Below are 17962 nucleotides of genomic sequence, written 5' to 3'. Positions count from 1 at the left end.
ACGGCGTTGCAAGGCACAGCAGAGCAGCTACCGAAGCTGTCTGCGGTGTCATGGTCACCATCGCCGGGGACAGTCGAGGCGCAGAGACCCGTGCTCTGAGCTCGCGGCCACTGAAGCTGGGTCCGAGATAGACTTGCTGGTACGTCGACTGATCAGTGTGATGGCATGACGGACGGAAGTGATGTTGTCGAGACGGGGCGACCTTATGCTGATTCGAAGCTGTCAGAAGGAGGGCATTAGCAAACTTGGTCAGAAGGAGATAAGCTTGACGAGAAAGGGCGAGGTCCCGACGAGAGGCGGCACTATCAGTGAAATATGCATGCGCCTCAATTTTGCCACTTTGAAATCTCGGACTTGACCGAGACCAAGGGCTACGCATGGCCTAACACATCCCCGCACATAAAATCAGTCGCTACATTGACGGAAGCCAGACACCGTCCGTAGTTCAGACAGGCAGGCATAAATGGTTCTTGTGAGTGATGGGTGTTACTGATGTAGTAAAGACATAGTAAAGATGTGGTAAAGCACACTCGATCTATGATCGACTATCTCATCTAGCTGAACAGGGACGCCAGCGGGTACTCAGCCCTTGCTCGTCCTCTGGTGTTGCCCGCTCCCAGACCGTTGCTGGTACGCAGCTTCTGAGCAAGCTGTGGATCGTCGAAGGCAGCTGCAACACCGCTAGGGTCGGCTGCAGTTGCGATCATCAGCCTGACCGCTGCCCTTGCAGCTCTCTCGCCTGCCTCTTCCATCATCATTGCCACTGTACTGGTCACTGCTCTGGGAAGCAAAAACAACTGGGGCAGGTCGCCTTTGGCGTTGAGCTCCTGCACCTTTTTCCAGAATGGCTTTTCTTCGGGGAAGCGGACCAGCCTCAGGTCGGTGGAAAGCGCGAGCATGCCGTCGTCCGTGACTGCGCGGTCAGCTCCTGGACGGATCTTGGCCGTGGCCTGCTCGATGGTGAGATTGTCGTTGGTCACCATGGACTCGATCTCGGCTTGCAGCGCAAGCGTCATGGCATAATAGGCCGAATCCCAAATGCCTCCGATCGAGTCTACCAATCCTTTGCCGTAGGGACCCAAATTGGCTTGGGCCGCATCTCCGGACTCACTAGCAGCCACTCCCGGCGTCTTGATCTCGTCGTCGCTGTCCGATGCATGGCTTCGCGATTCCTCGGCCGCTGAATGGGCAGCCGCAGCCAGGCGCGATTCCTCCTCTTCCATGCGCTCCTTGAGTTTCTCGGACCCAGTGAGACTCTCGTCAGAAGGCTCAAAGGTAGAAGCAGAAGCACTGCTGCTGACGGCTAAAGGGCGACCCAGTAGAGCCTCTTCTGCCTTGGCGATCAAGTCGGAGAGAATGCTGTTGTGGTCGCCACTGTTGCTGCCGCCGTTGCTCTCACTGGAAGGAGGCGCACAAGACTGATTAGGACCAACGCGCTCGATCATGACCGTGTTATTGCCGCTGGTTGCTGTCACCTGCTGCGTCTTCCACTGGCTGGTGAGGCTCACTGCCTTGATCCGGCGCACGGCCGACTTGACCGTCTCAGGCACTGTCTTGTCCTCTGCATTTTTGACTGCGTCGTTTTTGCCTGCACCAGCGTGTTGTCCCAGCTCGACGATCCTTTCGGCCTGTGGAGCCATGTTGTTGAGTTGCACCTGCTCGACCTCGGCATCAGGATTGCAGCGAGCCCAGGCACTGAGACCGGTCATGACCCTTCCTCCTGCCAAGTTTTCGATGATATCGCGCGAGATGCCACGTCCATCGCAGACCTTTTGAAGAAATTCGTCGTACATCTCATCAATGTGCTTGGAAGACTTGGCTCGCTGCGCTTCGTCGAGATCATGGAGAGTCGACTGCGATGTGGAGCCGGTGAAGAAGGACTGGATGCCGATGTTGAATCTGTCGAAGAAGGCGCTAGTGATGGTTGGACGAAGCGAAGCTACGCCAATGGAGCCAGTCACCGTGTTCTCGCAGGCAAGGATGGCGTCGGCGGCACTGGCAGCGTAGTATCCTCCCGAAGCGGCAGCATTGCCGAAGGAAGCGACAACGGGTTTGCCGTAATCTTCGCGCACACGTCGCACGGCGTCCCAGATGGACTCGCTCGCCACAACATCTCCTCCCCCGGAATCGATTCGCAGCACGATCGACTTGACATCTTCGTTCTCGGCAGCCTCTTTAAGACCCTTGAGCACGGACGAGGTGGAGAACTCGCCAGGCGCCGAGCTAATGCCGCCGAGGAGGTAGACAACACCCACTTGGACGACCTCGTCGTCGGTGAGCTGTCTCTCGAGAGCGCGGTCGTTGACCTTGTTGTAGTGGTGCAGCGATTTAAACTTGGTCTCGTCGTTACCACCGTGTGCTGGATCGACGAGCCTCTTGATAATATCCCTCTTGAAGGCAGCGCCGTTGATCAAACCGAGCTCCTTGGCTTCGCGTGTCGAGAAGGGACCCTCCTTCATCCAAGCCTCAACCTTGCGCGACATGGCGTCCGGGTCTTGGTCGGGAAACCTGTTTACAGCGACTGCATGCACGAGTCCACGATTGAGCTCACCGAGCAGCTCGGCCTCGTTCTGAACCTGCGGTGCCGGCAGCGAGTCTTCGCGGCTGAAGGTTGAAATCATAGATTTGTACTCTCTTCGCGCTTCGGCCAGGACCCTGATGCCGAAGTAGTCGAGTACCTTCTTGAAGAAGGGAATCTGGGCGCCAAGACCAGTTAACGGGATCGAGCCGGCAGGCTGCATCCACAGCTCGTCGAAGGCCGAGGCGAGGAGGAACGAGCCTTGGCTGTTGAAGGTGTCGGCCCACGCGATCGAGGGTCTCGCCTGCTCGCCGTGTTGCTGCTTCTTGGCCAGCTTGAATTCATGAATCGCTTGCATGAGCTCTTCGATCTGTGCCAATCCGAGTCTGTTTGGCGTCACCGACGACGGCAGATGCAGACCGCTAAAGTCGGCAAAGATGCCCTTGATGCGCTCGTCCGCCTGAGCCCACTTAAGTGCACGGATGACTTCGAACATCTCCATCACACGAGGCGCCTCTTCGCCAGCAGCCGGGGCGTTGATGAGCGCGCTAACTGAGGGTGGGCCGCGCGATTCGACAATAGAGCCATCGTAGATCTTCCAGACGAGGTAGGTATCGGGATGGATGAGGTCGCGGAGGTAGGCGTCGCGTTTGAGCTTGAGGTATCCGACCGCCGTGTAGGTAGCAAAGAAGCCAAACAGGAGAGGACGACGATAGGACCAAGCTTTTGCTGTGGTGCGACCTGTGCGCGAGGTGATAATCTTGTTGGCAACAAAGGCGATGCGCGGGAAGCGCTTTTGCAACGAGGATGGCATCCGACCACCGCCGATGGCTGCGCCTTTCGAGCTGCTGCTGCTGCTCCCGCTCTCAGTCGACATGATCTATTAAGGTGAATCAAGGCAACAAAGTAGGGTCTGATCAGCTCACTGAAGTTGACGACTCGCAACCCACACATCCGAAACCCATCAAACGAAGATCTCAATATCCGAGCTCAGCTGACGAGAGTGTGCGGAGAAGGCAATCGATCGGTTTTCACCAAGCTCCCGATTCACTGTCGCCTTGGGAATGCAAATGCAAATGAGCGACGAAGCCGCGAGAAGCGAGAGAAGAAAACTTGAGCCAAAGTCCGAAATCCAAGAAGAAACCATTAAAAATCGTCAATGGAACGGGGCGAGCTGAGTCGGTCAGATCCGACTTGTTCCTTGGGTCGGAAATTCTCGCCCGCACCTCCACTCTCTCAAGCTACTCACGACTGCTCTTGGACCCCAGCTACCTTCTTACTTCAACCTCTCTTCCTCTCCCTTCCCGTTTACCAACTCTTCGACCCAATCTAGAAAGGTCAGCCCTACTTTCGCCAACTCTTCCTTTCGAAGCTTCTTCCGACAAGAAAATGTTTTCTGGTCAGACCGTGGTCCGATCGGCGAGCCGCTCACTTCAGCACGCTTCTCGCTCCCTTGGTCAGGCTTCCCGAGGCGTTGCTACCAAGTCGGCCCCCGGCCCCTCGCGCCAATCCGCTACACCGTCCTACCTGATCGCCGCCGCTGCTGTGGTCGGGGCTGGCGCTTCCTTCTACGCGCTCCAGTCGCGGTCCTCTCCCATCCAGTGCGAGCCTCGTCAGGCTTGGCATGAACGTCTCAAGCCCAAGCAGGCCAAGGGTGACGCTTCTCTCCACAAGGATGCCCACGAGCGCCATGCACCTGCCGCTGCCGCCGCTCACGACGAACACGTCGAGTCAGCCGAAGATACTCCTGTCGCCATCGAGGTAGCCGTCGAAGAGACCGAGGAACAGACCGGCCAGCAGTCCGCCTACGACCCAGAGACCGGAGAGATCAACTGGGACTGCCCTTGCCTCGGCGGCATGGCTCACGGTCCGTGCGGCGAGCAGTTCAAGCTTGCATTCTCGTGCTTCGTCTACTCCGAGGCTGAGCCCAAGGGCATCGACTGCGTGGACAAGTTCAAGGCCATGCAGGACTGCTTCCGCGAGCACCCGGACCTGTACAAGGACGAGATCGAGGACGACGAGGCTGCCAATGCGCAGTTCGAAAAGGAAGAGGCAGAAGTCAAGAGCAAGGACGACAGCACTGCTTCACCAGGCAAGCGAACCGAAGCGTCCGAAAAGAAGCAAGAAAAGGACGATGCTTCTGCATAAAGTTGGCGCGCATCCAAGAATACAAGCTTAGGCTCGACTTCCGCATCGTCACGGATCATCAGCGGAGGAACGCTCTCTGCGCTGCGCCCATTTCATTAGTCTGCCTTGGCATCTTCCTGCAGGCTCTTCTCTCTGCGCTGTAGCATGCTAGCTTCCTCTTCAGTGTCGCTTTCGCATCTAGCATCCCAACGCTGTGTAGACACAACAACAGCGCACGCGTGCATACACCACTCTCATGTACTTCTGCAAACACCTATACAGAGCCCCTCATTCACGCAATACAAGTCACTTGCTGCCCTTCCGTCTTTCCTCCTTTCTTCTTCCGCTCGTGAGTATTCCAAGGTAACGCCAGACTGTATTCGTCTTGCCTGATCTCCTCAACTCTATCCACGACGTCGCCCGGTCAGGGGATCATGCTGACGACCATCAACTTTGTGACTGGTTCCATCTGTGCTCGCTTCAAGGCTTTGTTTGCAGCTTATCAAGCTTTCTCGGGCTTGGCACAAAGCTTCGACATCGACCGCGCTGAGCTTCTGCTCTGGCTTGTGGACAACTGTTTGCATTGGCGCAACCGTAGCAACGGTGATGCAATGGCATAGCGCACCCTTTGGAGCCTTTGAAGAGCCAGGGCTTTTATTTGATCCAAGGTACCCTCTAGATGGCTATAGCCAACACTATTATGACGAACGACAATGACGATCCGCCTGCGGAAGAAAAGCATCACGACATCGCCTTGGACGCCGCCACCGAGAAAGCGGACAAGGCGAGCAGCAGCGGCTCTGGCTCGTTGACCCAGCGAGCGGCTTTGATTCGTGACGAGCTGCTTGGTAACGATTCGCTCGAACACGATTCTGTGCACGAATCCCTTCCTTCTTCCGGTAGCAGCGCAGACAGGCTCGACAATGCTGACGAGAAAGTTGAGTCTCAAAGCGAGGACGATAGTCTCGAGGAGAGGTTAAGTAGTTCTGCCATCGCTCTTTCACTCCGACACATTGCCATGGCCTTTGACGAAAAGGTGAGGCGAGGGGCTCGGATGGCACAACCAGAACAACAACATGTTGACTCCCCCGTGTGCTCCTGTTTGTCGGTATCTCTTCACCTACACAGAGTCGTGAGCTCGAAAGCCTGCGAAAGGTGAGCAATCCTGCCTTCTGGATTGGTGTATGGACCTAGTCATGTTCGCTGACTCTTCTTGTTCCGACATCTGACCACACAGATACATCAGACGCACGAAGAAGAGACAGCCCTGCTGCGAGCACAGATCGAAGACGTAAAGTGAGTCCAATTCACTCCTGACTTCCAATCAGCTCACGCCGTCTCGTTCTGAGACGATAAGAAGCGGGTTGCTGACGGTTGATGAGCTTGCTTTGTGCTCACAGGGAAGAAAGGGAAACGATGACTTGGGAGCTGAACGAGCTCAAGTCCTCCCACGCTTCCACGAGCTGCGAGCTCGAGGCTCTGAAGATCGACGTAGAGAACAAAGACGAGCTACTCTGCCTTTCCGATAGCATCTGCTCCCGCATCTTTGACATGATTCACGCTATCAAGGCGCAGATCGAAGCAGCGGAGTCCCTATCGTCCGCCATCCGCACCATTTCTTCCCCTTCCTCTTCCTCGACTGCCTCCCACGAGAGCAATGCCGTCTCGCTGACGTCGTCTGATGTGAGCAGCACACCCACTGCGTTCGCTTCATCGCCCACTTCCATCCAGGCGCTGATTAAACAGATCGAGGCAAAGTACTCAGAGTAGGGTGTTCAGCCCTTCGTCGTTTCAAATTCTGCAGTGCACAGGTCGCCATCATCATAAGCCTCTCTTCCGCGCTCCTCCTTCTCGCCAAGCTTCATTGTCGATCAATCCACATCAATTCACTTCAGAACTACATAGACTGTGCCTGGGTGCCCCCGCCGGCCGAAGTGGGCCGGGCGTCTCTTAGCTTGCAGCCTCGTGTGGTTACACGATTTTTGAGACGAAAATGTCAGATCGAAAAGAGATGCACCTCTTAAGAAATTTGAAGCGCGCTCGGGCCCTTTGCAGGTCGCTGACCCTTGCTATAGTTCTCATCCTCATCCTCCTTGTTGATCCTCCTCAGTATCACCACTTTCGACAGAAATCCCAACTACTTCGACGCTACTTGCTCGACCGCGCACGGTACGCATTCCCAAAGATTCTCGGTGTGGTCGCTACCACCGCTCGCTCCGCTCATGCAGACCACCTGATTTCAACGGCCGTGTCTCCCGCAGCGACACGCATGCAGCATCAGCAACAAAGATGAGCTTCGCAATTCCAACGCACCACCACATGGCGAATGTGCCGTCATCACTCCTCACAAGCAAGTCCAACAGCACGCAGCACAGATCAGGTGGCGCTCTACCTTCGCCTACCACGCCGTCAGCTTCGTCGCACGGGCACGCTGGCCCTTCAACCTCTTCTCTCGCTGCGGCACCAATGACGGTCGGGCTCTCCGCGGCAGCTCTGCCGAATGCCGGCGTGTCAAATCCATCTAACCTGGTTGCCGAGTTCTTGAAGTCGCCGGACGACCTCACCAAGATCTCGGCGCTCCGCAAAAAGCTGCTCAAGGAGCAATCGAGTTTGTCGGCCAAGCTCAAGCTGGGTGCTAAAGAGCAGCTCGAAGCTACAAGAGATGGCTTGCTCAAACTGCAGGCGACGAGAAAGGACGTTGCAGCCATCAGAGAAGCATTCGCACAGGTCGAAGCGCTCTACACCAGCACAGAAGGCGACGAGGGCGCCAGATCGAATCATCCCGACGCCAACCGCTCCTTCCGCATCATCAGCCAAGTATCGCAAATCCATCGCAACTTTGTCCAGACCACGTCAACACTCGAAAAGCTCGATGCGCTGCCAAGTCAGATCCAGGAGCTAGCCGAGATGCTGCAGCGAGGCCAAGACGACATCATGGGCCCAGCTACTAATCTGCTCCCGCTTCACTTTCATCTGTCCAAGTTGGAGGCTTTCCGCAATGAGACGTTCCAGATCGCTCGTACCTGCTCTGCGGATGTGCGCAACACCGTCTCGGAGCTATTTGCGCCGCTGGACGGCCTGATTCGAGCGTTCGACGACTACATCATGGTATTGGCCGAGAGGACGATGGATTTGGTGCGAGAGGGACGGCCGGCAGTGGTGGTCAAACTCATCAAAATTATCGAGAAGGAATCACGCGAGGATGAGCGCGCCGCGGCCATCCGCCTTGCCAAACGCGCCAATCTCGAGGGCGCTGCTCGCTTTCGCTCCGTGGTGGCGAATGCACGAGTGATCAAACTGTACCGACCCAAATTCGTCGAAGCCATCGACCGGTCTACAGCAGAGCTGTTTGACGAGTGCTGGTCGCGATTCGGTGCCGACGACACGAGCTTGGAGTTTTTGGGCCACCTGGACTGGATTTACGACGATATGCGCTTCGTGCAGGCGGAACTGGCGCCGCTGTTTCCTCAAGACTACAACATCGTGCGCACGTTTGTCAAGAGCTACCACAAGCATCTGGGCAGCATCCTGCGCGAACGCATCTTGGCCAAAGACCCGGAAGCGAGCGCACTGCTGGAGTTGTACCAGTTTACGCAAGAATACACCAAGACGATGACCAAGGAGATTGGCGCAGACAAGGCGTGGCTCGAGCCAACGCTGCTGGCGGGCAAGGAGCAGGGCATCATTGACGACTACCTTGGATTGATTACCAAGAAGATCGACGAGTGGACGGCCAACCTGATGTCGGACGAGGTGCGCGAGTTTGTGGCGCGGCAGAATCCACCGGACGAGGACAACGAGGGCCAGTATGGCTTGCAAGGTGCTGCGATCCTGTTCCAGATGGTCAATCAGCAGGTCGACGTGGCCGCCGACTCGGGGCAAGCGAGTGTGTTGGCCAAGGTCGTGGACCATGCAGCCAAAGCAATGCACTCGACGCAAGCGACATGGTTGCGCGTGCTTGAGAGCGAGTTCAAGAAGCAGCGAGAAGCCAAGACGCCAGATGATGTGGTGGGCGGTCTGGTCGAGTACGTGATTGCGCTGGCGAACGACCAGCTCAAGTCGGCTGACTACGCCGAAGCGCTGATTGCCAGGCTCGAGCCGATGGTCAGCAAAAAGTATCAGGCAGGCATTCGCGAGTCGGTGGACAATGCGCTCAACGGGTTTCTGGATGTGTCGAAGCGATGCACGCAGGTGTTGGTAGATCTGGTCTTTGCGGATCTGCAGCCGGCGATCAAGGATCTGTTCACTTTCCCCGTGTGGTATTCGGAGGGCACCATGACGATGATCATCGAGACGATGCGCGACTACACATCGGACTACAGCGAGCGGCTCCATCCAGATCTTTTCGACGTTCTGTGCGACGACATGATCGACCGCTTCCTCGTTTCGTACATAGGTGCGCTTCGACGGGTGGGCAACGGGAAGCTGCGCATGCCAGCAGCAGGCGAGCAGATGCGCAAAGATCTGGACGATGCAAAGACGCTGTTCCTTGCGTTCAAGAAGGAGGAGGAAGTTGGGGAGAAGTTCGAGGTGCTTGACGCGATCCGAGGCATGCTCACGTCCTCGGCCACAATGGTGTTTTTGCCTTACTGGAGTTTTGCCAAGGCGCATGGAGCGCATCTGGGATTCCTCGAGGCCATAATGAAAGCTCGCGACGATCTCAAGAGGGACGATGTCAACGGATTGATGGAGAGCGCAAGGCGCAAAGTCAAGAGCGAAGGGCTCAACGACCTGGTGCCCGAGACGGGTGGGCCTACGGTGATGAGCAGGGTCGCGCAGGCGTACGGCACGAGCTTTGGTGGAGGCCTGCTCGCCAATCTGGGTGGAGAGAGAGCGGCAGGAATGGCCGCAAGTGCGACGCAGGCTTTAAAGTTGACAGGGTGGAAGAACAGAGACTAAGCGCCATAGTCAACTTCTCTTGCTGCGTCGAGAAGCATGCGACTCGGTTACACACTTTGCTCTGCGCCATTCCAGTAATGCGGTTTTGTTGTTCAGACTTGGAAGCTGTCTGTGTGTAGAGGCTGTATCAGGAGATTGAGGGAGCGGGCAACTGCTCGTCTGACGGGAACTGTACATTGTGGTCGCCGTTGGCAAGAGCCCATGGCGACAAAAGGGTTTGACCGGCAAACAAGACCCCACAGAGGCGCGCGCTGCCCCGCATTGCACGGAGACGAGAGAAGAAAGCGTCATTAACCCAAATTTCGGATTTGTGCTTCTTTGGCGTCGCTGTGGTGTGAGAATGCAAGAATTCCTTGGGAAAATCGCACTTTTTGTTCATTTTTGACAGAATTTAATTTTGGAGGTGCAGGCAGGAATCGAGACAAGAATCGCCGATTTGCGCCTGACATGCACAGACTCAGACCGCAGCTATGTGAACTAACGAACGTGAGGTACTAGACTCATCTGCTCGAATCTCTTCTTCCACACTCCATCGTCATCCGTGCCCAACACAATCGAGAGAACATCAAAGACCGCTCGCTCGCTCGCGTGAAGCCGCAGTTTTAAACATGCCAACAATCCATCCCCTTCTCTGACCTGACCTTCTCACACCCTCCACAAGGGTTCGATACCGCCAACCATGGCACAGGTCCGTCAAAACGCAGGCTCTCCAGGCCAAGGCCACAGCTCCGACCACGACAGCAGCAGAGACGACCAGCCGAATAACGGCCTCAAGAAGAAGCGTATTCAGCAGGCGTGTCGACCCTGCGGCATAAAGAGGGTCAAGTGCGATGGCTCCAATCCTTGCGTCACCTGCATCCGATCCGGCGAAACCTGCGAGTATGGTCTCCCCAAGAAAAGAGGCCCGCCCAAGGGTTCCACTCGTGGCGGAAGGAAAGCTTCCAAGCGAAAGGTCGGTGTAGGTGTTTCCGCTCCTCGCAAGGTCGCCCACGAAGCGGCTGTAGCTTTGCCAGTTCAATCCACCCGTGACTATGCCGCAACCGTTGCCGCTGATCCCTCCTCATCGGCAGACACCAGATCATCACAAGTCTCTGCACAGCGTCCGCCGCCACCGCCATTCCCAGAGGCTGAGTGGACTCGCAGCGTTGCACCTCCAGCTCCACCCGTCGCCTCTTCCTCATCCTCCTCATACACCAAATATCCTCCGCACGCTGGTACATCACACCGAATCCCATATTCAGACGTTCTACCGCAGACTCCTTCTGTCCCTGTCGCTGGCATGAGACCCACAGGCGCCTTCTCCTCATCAGATGCACCTGCCGACTTCCACTCACGATCTCGACACGCATCGCCCAACTCAAGCTATCGCACAGACAGTCACCGCACTGGCGGGGGCTCTGTCCACGACGGCAGCGTCGGCAGTCCCAGCTATGGCGGCCTCAACAGCTCAAGCCCAGGATACTTTCCACCTCACTCCTACCCATCCAAGTACGATCCTGCCTCGGCGTTTCATAGTCCGTATAAGCCACGAGCAGAGCCTTTCTATCGCGGCAGCAGCAGCGGACTCGGTCTTATACGTCCACCGCCTGGCGCCGCTGATCGCAGGTTGCCTCCCATCGACTTCTACTCTAGACCTTCCATCCGATCCTCGCCCTCGTCCCCGAGCAACTTTCGCAGGCTCTCGGGTGCATCAGAGACCTATGATTCAGCCGTGTCAGGTCGCTCAAGCACGAATCGATCACTCAACACGTTTGCGGCGCCGTATGCGCGAGCTCCACTCGCCGCTTCTTCTTCCACCTTTTCCACCAACACAAGGCATCATCCTGCAATTGTAGCAGACACATCGGCTCCGCACTATCCTCCCAGCTCATTCGGTGATGCAACACGCTTCGACGACCGTTCCGCAAATAGCAGCACAGCTTCCAATTCACACGTCGCAGGATCCAGCGGTTGGCCTACAGCCACACACACGCTGCCGCCCCCGTCAGATGCCATATCAGAAACAGCTCGAGCCGATAGAGATGCTTTGGGTAGACCAGCAAGCGTCCGCCACGCCGGTGAAAGCAATCAGCTGCTGCTAGAAGGCACCCTTTTGCAGCTGCAACGAGATCGCGATCGTGCCCGCAAAACCGAACATAGCTCCAGCAACTTGTCATCTGCACCCAACTACAACATATCACGCGATGTGCCTGACGATGTCAATTTGGAGCCGCTCCTCTGGATCGAGCCAGGCGACGCAAGTAGACAGGGCATCAATCGATCCGGCGTTTCCCTCACCAAGCCCGAGATTCCCCCGCTCATTCAAGAACGCCTTTTCACCATCTTTTGGGGTATAGTACAGACAATCTGGCCCGCGGTCGAGAGGTCTGCACTCTGTCTTACCGGCTTCAACGTGATCGATCCTGAGAAGTCCCCCATGCTGCACAATGCAGCCTGTGCCCTCGCTGCTGTCGCATGGGACTCCGGCGAGTTCGGCGTCTCGGAGGACGACGCAGAAGCCACGCAATCCGATTTGGTCGAACGCACCGCCTCTGATCTCAGCTTCAGCCAGGGACCTGATCACCTTGGCGACGGAACTAGCCTCCGCCGTCTTAGTGCAGCGGACCTGGGCGACGTCTTCCTCGCCAGAGCCAAGTACTACCTCATCAAGACAAACAACGAGCCCAGCCTAGAAACGATTCAATCACTCTTTTTCATGGCGCTGCGAGAAGGAGGCAACGGACGAGCCAGCCAGGCCTCGGCATACATCTCGACTGCTTGCAGAATGTGCACCGATCTGGGCCTTCATCGACAGCGCGATTTCTCTTCGGTGCTCGGACTGCATTTCTCACATGCCGAAGAGCAAGCGAGGCGGAGGATCTTCTGGTGCTTGTATCTGCTCGACAAAACGTCGTCGGCATCGTTGGGTAGACCCGTCACACTGCGGTATGCAGAGATCGACTGTCCACTGCCCAACATGGATGAGCCTGATGAGCACGAGACGTGGGCCGAATCGACCAACAACAGCTCGCTCATCAAAGACCGAGCACGGAGCATGCTGCTCAAGACACCCGTCGCTGCCATGACCCATCTGCGGTTTGGTGTCAGACTCGGGCATATCTGCGAGCAGATCATTGCCATCTACACGCACGTGCAGCGCAGTGATGAAGACGACGACAACGCCAGCTCGACCCACCACAGCAACAGCGACGAGCAAGGAGGGGGCGGGGACGGAAGCGTCGTTCCCGAGTGGGAGACGCGCCTTGTGCGACTGCATCGAAAGCTGGAAGCGTGGGAGCGAGATCTCCCGTATCGGCTGCGCTTTGACAACCCGTCTCACCGCCTGCCCAACACGCTCTGCCAGCACCTCTGGTTCCAGGCGTGCAAAGTGATGCTGCATCGTCCTCACATTCTCAAGCAGTCCGCTCGTCCTGACCTGCCTCCGTCGCACCGCATCTGCACTGAAGCGGTGGGCAGCATCTGCGACATCCTCACCGCCTATGACAACAACTTTGGCATGCGCAAGCTGTCGTCTACGTTCACCTACTGTATCTTCACGGCTTCGACGATCGAGATCGCCAATACGACGTCGACGGATCCGGCGGTGGCGTTGGAGGCGAAAAGGAGGTTGAAGAAGTTCATGACGTGGTTGTCGAGGATGAGCGGTACGTGGCAGAGCGCTGGGCACCATCTCAAGATCTTGGAGCAGCTGGGGCATGGGATTGACGCGGATCTGGCAGGCACTGGACTGCCAAGTCACAGAAAGTCGAGTGGGTCGGGAAGTTATGCGGCGAGCAGAGCAGATAGTCCGACAGCTGCTGCGATGGCCAAGGGCGCTGGCATTGATGTGGGGCCGTCTGCGCTGTCTCTACCCAAGGATGCACGGGATCTATTAGTGGACGACGAGGCATTTTCCAGAGCTGCGAATGATCACGCCCAACAGCAACAGCAACAGCAGCATTTCTCATCTGCCACCGACCCTAGCGACATGACGCTGGCACACCCAGGAGAGAAAGGGACGGGGGAGGACGGGACCGGACTCTTGGTACCAGGCCCCATCGGCGCGCCCATGTATCTCACACGTTCGTTCGCAAGCTACCCCATGGCTTCGACGCTGCAAGACGACCTGCACGCGCAATTCGAAGCGCACGGTCAGAATCCAAGCGTGTTTTACGGCTGGCCATCTGGCGCAACCAATGCACCACGCCTGGAGACGACGACGACTTCTCACACGAACACTGCGTCCGTCTACGACCCCTCGAACGCTGCTGTTGCCGCTGCTGTCGCTACGGCTCAGCAGCCTATACCCAGCGCGGGGGCCTCACCTCATGTCCCCACCGCTTCTGCTGCTGCTGTACCGGGCAATACAACTTCGACGCTTGCGAGCGGCGCAGTTGACCCGACGGCATACCTCAAGCTGCACGACACATCGTACTGGGGTGCTATGCCGCTGGCGTCCGAAGACCCGCTCTCCTGGGCCAACTTCACAAGCTCCTACGTCGAAGCACTCAACGGCATGACGCAACCGTTGCCGTCCAGTGTTGGCGCGCACAGCAATCCGATGGGCGTAGATGTGGCGTACATGGCTGCAACAGGCCCTGACGGCGGAAGCGGTGGCGGCAGTGGGAGATTGCATGCATCGCAAACGGCGACGGGCTCGGATTCGCGGTCGTAGAGCGTGGTGGATGAAGACGCAGCGTGAACCGGGCTCGGATTGTAATTGTACCTTTGACTACATTTTGTGTTTGTGTGTTTGTGTGTGTGCGTGTATGGTCGGGCAAGCTTATTCCTGACCCGCCTTGATACGCTCCAGTTTCTGTTTCCACGATTCGAAGAGCTCGATTCTGCAGCCCGCCACAAATGGATGTCAGTATCATCGATATCACCCGCAGCACTGTGCCTTCAAAGACGGGAAGATATTTGCGAACTCACCCCTGTTTGCCCTTTGAGAAGTCGCCCTCTTTCGCCAGCGTGTTCTTCTCGGCCTGGAAGAGGCTGATGACCTCGTCGAGGCCGGCTTCGAGCTTGGTGAGTGCTTCTTGGAGGGCGTATGGGTTTTCGATCGCTCTGAAGATCGTGCTCTTGGGGCGGTGGGCCTCGATCGGGTCCGGGTCAGCTGCAGTAGTGGAAGCAAGAGCGGGAAGGTAAGGTTAGTTGGGAAAAAAAAAGGTCGTGGGACCATGGATACGGAAACGAGGAGTGGGGAACGTACGCTGTCGCGTGTCTCGGGGGAAAGCGCCTGCTGGGTTTTCGACCGATTCGCCGGGTCCTCTGAACTCGGTCGTCTGATGTGGGTATTTGCTGCAGAAGCGGTGCAAGGGTGGATTAAAAAGGTCAGTACGAAGGTTGGACAGGCAAGGCGGAGGAAAGGAAACATACGCTTCGTTCTGGAACGCTACGTTAGGTGTGCCCGACATGATGGTGCTGTTCGGTCTTTGTGACTAGTACGGTGAGTTGCTGCTACTGTTGTCGACTACAATGGATAGGCGAACAATTACAGGTGGGAACGAGGGTGCTGGTGATGGTGAAGGAAGAAGTGGAAGGAGGACAGAGAACGGTCGACGGTTCATGGATGAAGCTGATGACTCAAGAAATCGATTTTGCACCCACATAGCCGAAGCCTTGTTTCGGAATCCGAGGTGTAAGATGCGACCCTTTCGCTAAGAGAGACTCAGCCAGCGTTGGTGGTGGCGGGTGTTTGCCGTGCTTGTGCGCTTTCTTGTGCTGCTTCGAGCTGCCATGTGGAGTGCAGAAGCTGTCACTTTACACAACGCCACGCACGATGACGCGCTTGGGCTGTAGAGACCGGCCCTTTTACCAACAGTGTTAGGCCCCTGGTAATGCCGAACAAGAGTGAAGAAAAGGCTTTGGAGTCACGGACCAAGCAGAAACGCAAAAAAGGGTCCTTCTGATACACGAGAGCTTCTTCTGGACCACATACAACCATCAACAGAAGCATCACACCTAACACCCATCGCTCTGTCAGCGACAGCTCTGGCTCACAATGGGGCTGCCAATGTAAGTTGTCCATCTTCCCACACTGCACAAGCAAACCCAGCTGACCTCCATCTAAAACTGCCTCCCATTCAATTGCACTCACCAGCACCGTCTCCACATGCTCGCTCAACCAGTGGGCGCTCGACTTTGACGGCAACCGCGATCGCATCCTCGAATCCATTCGCCTCGCCAAACAGGCAGGCTCGCGTCTGCGCGTGGGCCCCGAGCTCGAGATCCCCGGCTACGGCTGCTTCGACCACTTCCTCGAGCCAGACACGGTGCTGCACTCCTGGCAAGTGCTCGCCGAGATCCTTGCATCCAATGCGACCCACGGTATCCTCTGCGATGTTGGCATGCCGGTCCTCCATCGCTCCACGCTCTACAACTGTAGACTGCTCCTCTTGGATGGCAAGATCCTGCACATTCGGCCCAAGATGTGGCTCGCCAACGACGGAAACTACCGCGAGATGCGATACTTCACTCCTTGGACACGCACCAACCACACTGACAGCTTCACGCTCCCTCGCATCGTCTCCTCCATCACCGGCCAGGACGAGGTTCCCTTCGGCGATGCGGTTGTCAAGACAAGAGACACGGTGCTGGGCGTCGAGCTGTGCGAAGAGCTCTTCACCCCTAACTCGCCGCACATCCGCCAAGGTCTAGACGGCGTCGAGATCTTTACTAATTCATCGGCGTCGCACCACGAGCTCAGGAAGCTTTATCGCAGAGTCGAGCTTATCAAGGAAGCCACGTTGAAGCTCGGCGGGATTTACCTATATGCCAACCAGCAAGGGTGTGATGGCGATCGACTCTACTACGACGGATGTCCGCTCATCGCGGTCAACGGCAGTATTGTCGCGCAGGGCTCGCAGTTCTCGCTGGATGACGTCCAGGTCATTTCGGCGACGGTGGATCTGGACGACGTGCGAGCTCACCGCAGCGCCAAGAGCAGAGGCATGCAAGCCGTCAGCGAAAGCAGCGGTATCGGTTGTCCGCGCATCAACGTCGACTTTGACGTGGGCGAGTCGGAAGAGTATGGATCAAAGACCCCGGGAACGTCGACACCCCAAGCGACCAATGCCGGCAAAAGTGACGATGCAGAACGGCTGTACAAGCGGTACTTTACTCCGCTGAGCCAGCCCATCGAGGTACGCTACCACTCGCCAGAGGAAGAGATCGCGCTGGGACCTGCTTGCTGGTTGTGGGACTATCTGCGTCGATCGCGCACCCAAGGCTATTTTGTCCCGCTTTCGGGAGGTATCGATTCCTGTGCCACGGCAACAATTGTGTTCAGCATGTGCAGGCTCGTCCTCGCCGCCATCGACGCACCCTCTTCATCCTCCTCCTCGACTTCTAACAAGGCAACGTCGTCGCTTACGACCGATACACGCGCGCAGGTGCTCGCAGACGTGCGTCGAATCTGCAACGAAAAGGAGGGCTCCATGTGGATCCCAGCAACACCACAGGAGCTCTGCAACCGCATCTTTGTCACGTGCTACATGGGCACCGAGAACTCGTCCGATGAGACTCGGCAGCGCGCCAAGGACCTTGCTGCCGACATTGGCGCCTACCACATCGATCTCAACATGGATCTTGTGATCCGGGCCATCATCACGCTCTTCTCCACCGTCACGGGGGCCACGCCGCGCTTCCGCGTGCACGGCGGGACGCCAGCGGAGAACCTGGCGCTGCAGAACATCCAGGCGCGGCTGCGCATGCTGCTCGCGTACATGTTTGCGCAGCTGGTGCCCTGGGTGCGCGGCACGTGGGGCGGGCTGCTCGTGCTCGGCTCGGCCAACGTCGACGAGTCGCTCCGCGGCTACCTGACCAAATACGACTGCAGCTCGGCCGACATCAACCCGATTGGTGGCATCTCCAAGACGGACCTCAAGTCGTTTATCGCCTACGCGCGCGATGCGTTCTCGCTGCCCATCCTGCACGCCTTCCTCACCGCCGTCCCCACGGCCGAGCTCGAGCCCATCACCGAAACCTACGTGCAGGCCGACGAGGCCGACATGGGCATGACCTACGACGAGCTCTCGGTGTTCGGCCGCCTGCGCAAGAATCTCAAGTGTGGGCCATATGCCATGTTCAACAAGCTGTTGCAGGAGTGGGGGCCCAGCATGGGCGCCGAGAAGGTTGCGGACAAGGTCAAGCTCTTCTGGTTCGAGTACGCGAGGAACCGGCACAAGATGACCACCTTGACGCCGAGCTACCACGCCGAAGGGTACAGTCCGGATGATAACCGGTTTGATCTCAGGCCGTTCTTGTATCCGTCGAGGTTTCCGTTTCAGTTTAGGAAGATTGACGAGTTGGTCCGCAGGTTGGCTGCCGTGTCGAGAGCCGGCTTGGTCGGTGGTGAGGCGGAGGACAGGAAGGACATCTAGACGGTAACGTTTGTATTGTGCCATGGATGGTGCTGTATGTACAGATGCGGAATAA

At 57.1% G+C, this 17962-nt stretch overlaps 7 protein-coding genes across 7 annotated transcripts; 5 read left to right on the top strand and 2 right to left on the bottom strand.

Annotated features, from left to right (window-relative positions):
* Positions 1–554: 554 nt before the first annotated feature.
* EX895_006533 (uncharacterized protein) lies at positions 555–3395 on the bottom strand (the record flags this gene model as incomplete). The annotated part of the gene is made up of 1 exon (XM_029887124.1): positions 555–3395. The coding sequence occupies one exon, from the start codon at positions 3393–3395 to the stop codon at positions 555–557; it is 2841 nt and encodes a 946-aa protein (XP_029736616.1).
* A 512-nt stretch (positions 3396–3907) lies between these two features.
* Positions 3908–4666, top strand: EX895_006532 (uncharacterized protein; the record flags this gene model as incomplete). The annotated part of the gene is made up of 1 exon (XM_029887123.1): positions 3908–4666. The coding sequence occupies one exon, from the start codon at positions 3908–3910 to the stop codon at positions 4664–4666; it is 759 nt and encodes a 252-aa protein (XP_029736615.1).
* Positions 4667–5324: 658 nt separating this feature from the next.
* Positions 5325–6415, top strand: EX895_006531 (uncharacterized protein; the record flags this gene model as incomplete). Its single annotated transcript, XM_029887122.1, has 4 exons — positions 5325–5681; positions 5774–5800; positions 5883–5941; positions 6046–6415. 4 exons carry the CDS (start codon positions 5325–5327, stop codon positions 6413–6415), a joined length of 813 nt encoding a protein of 270 aa, XP_029736614.1.
* Positions 6416–6964: 549 nt separating this feature from the next.
* EX895_006530 (uncharacterized protein) lies at positions 6965–9544 on the top strand (the record flags this gene model as incomplete). The annotated part of the gene is made up of 1 exon (XM_029887121.1): positions 6965–9544. The coding sequence occupies one exon, from the start codon at positions 6965–6967 to the stop codon at positions 9542–9544; it is 2580 nt and encodes an 859-aa protein (XP_029736613.1).
* A 679-nt stretch (positions 9545–10223) lies between these two features.
* EX895_006529 (uncharacterized protein) lies at positions 10224–14198 on the top strand (the record flags this gene model as incomplete). The annotated part of the gene is made up of 1 exon (XM_029887120.1): positions 10224–14198. One exon carries the CDS (start codon positions 10224–10226, stop codon positions 14196–14198), a length of 3975 nt encoding a protein of 1324 aa, XP_029736612.1.
* A 108-nt stretch (positions 14199–14306) lies between these two features.
* EX895_006528 (uncharacterized protein) lies at positions 14307–14940 on the bottom strand (the record flags this gene model as incomplete). The annotated part of the gene is made up of 4 exons (XM_029887119.1): positions 14307–14367; positions 14456–14639; positions 14736–14824; positions 14903–14940. The coding sequence occupies 4 exons, from the start codon at positions 14938–14940 to the stop codon at positions 14307–14309; spliced, it is 372 nt and encodes a 123-aa protein (XP_029736611.1).
* A 587-nt stretch (positions 14941–15527) lies between these two features.
* On the top strand, positions 15528–17907 carry EX895_006527 (uncharacterized protein; the record flags this gene model as incomplete). Its single annotated transcript, XM_029887118.1, has 2 exons — positions 15528–15541; positions 15627–17907. 2 exons carry the CDS (start codon positions 15528–15530, stop codon positions 17905–17907), a joined length of 2295 nt encoding a protein of 764 aa, XP_029736610.1.
* Between the last annotated feature and the right edge of the window lie 55 nt (positions 17908–17962).

This window comes from Sporisorium graminicola, chromosome SGRAM_9 (assembly GCF_005498985.1).
Source record: "Sporisorium graminicola strain CBS 10092 chromosome SGRAM_9, whole genome shotgun sequence".
Lineage (NCBI taxonomy): Eukaryota > Fungi > Basidiomycota > Ustilaginomycetes > Ustilaginales > Ustilaginaceae > Sporisorium > Sporisorium graminicola.
The sequence above is the reverse complement of the archived record's forward strand: the minus strand, read 5'-3'. Positions and strand labels throughout refer to the sequence as shown.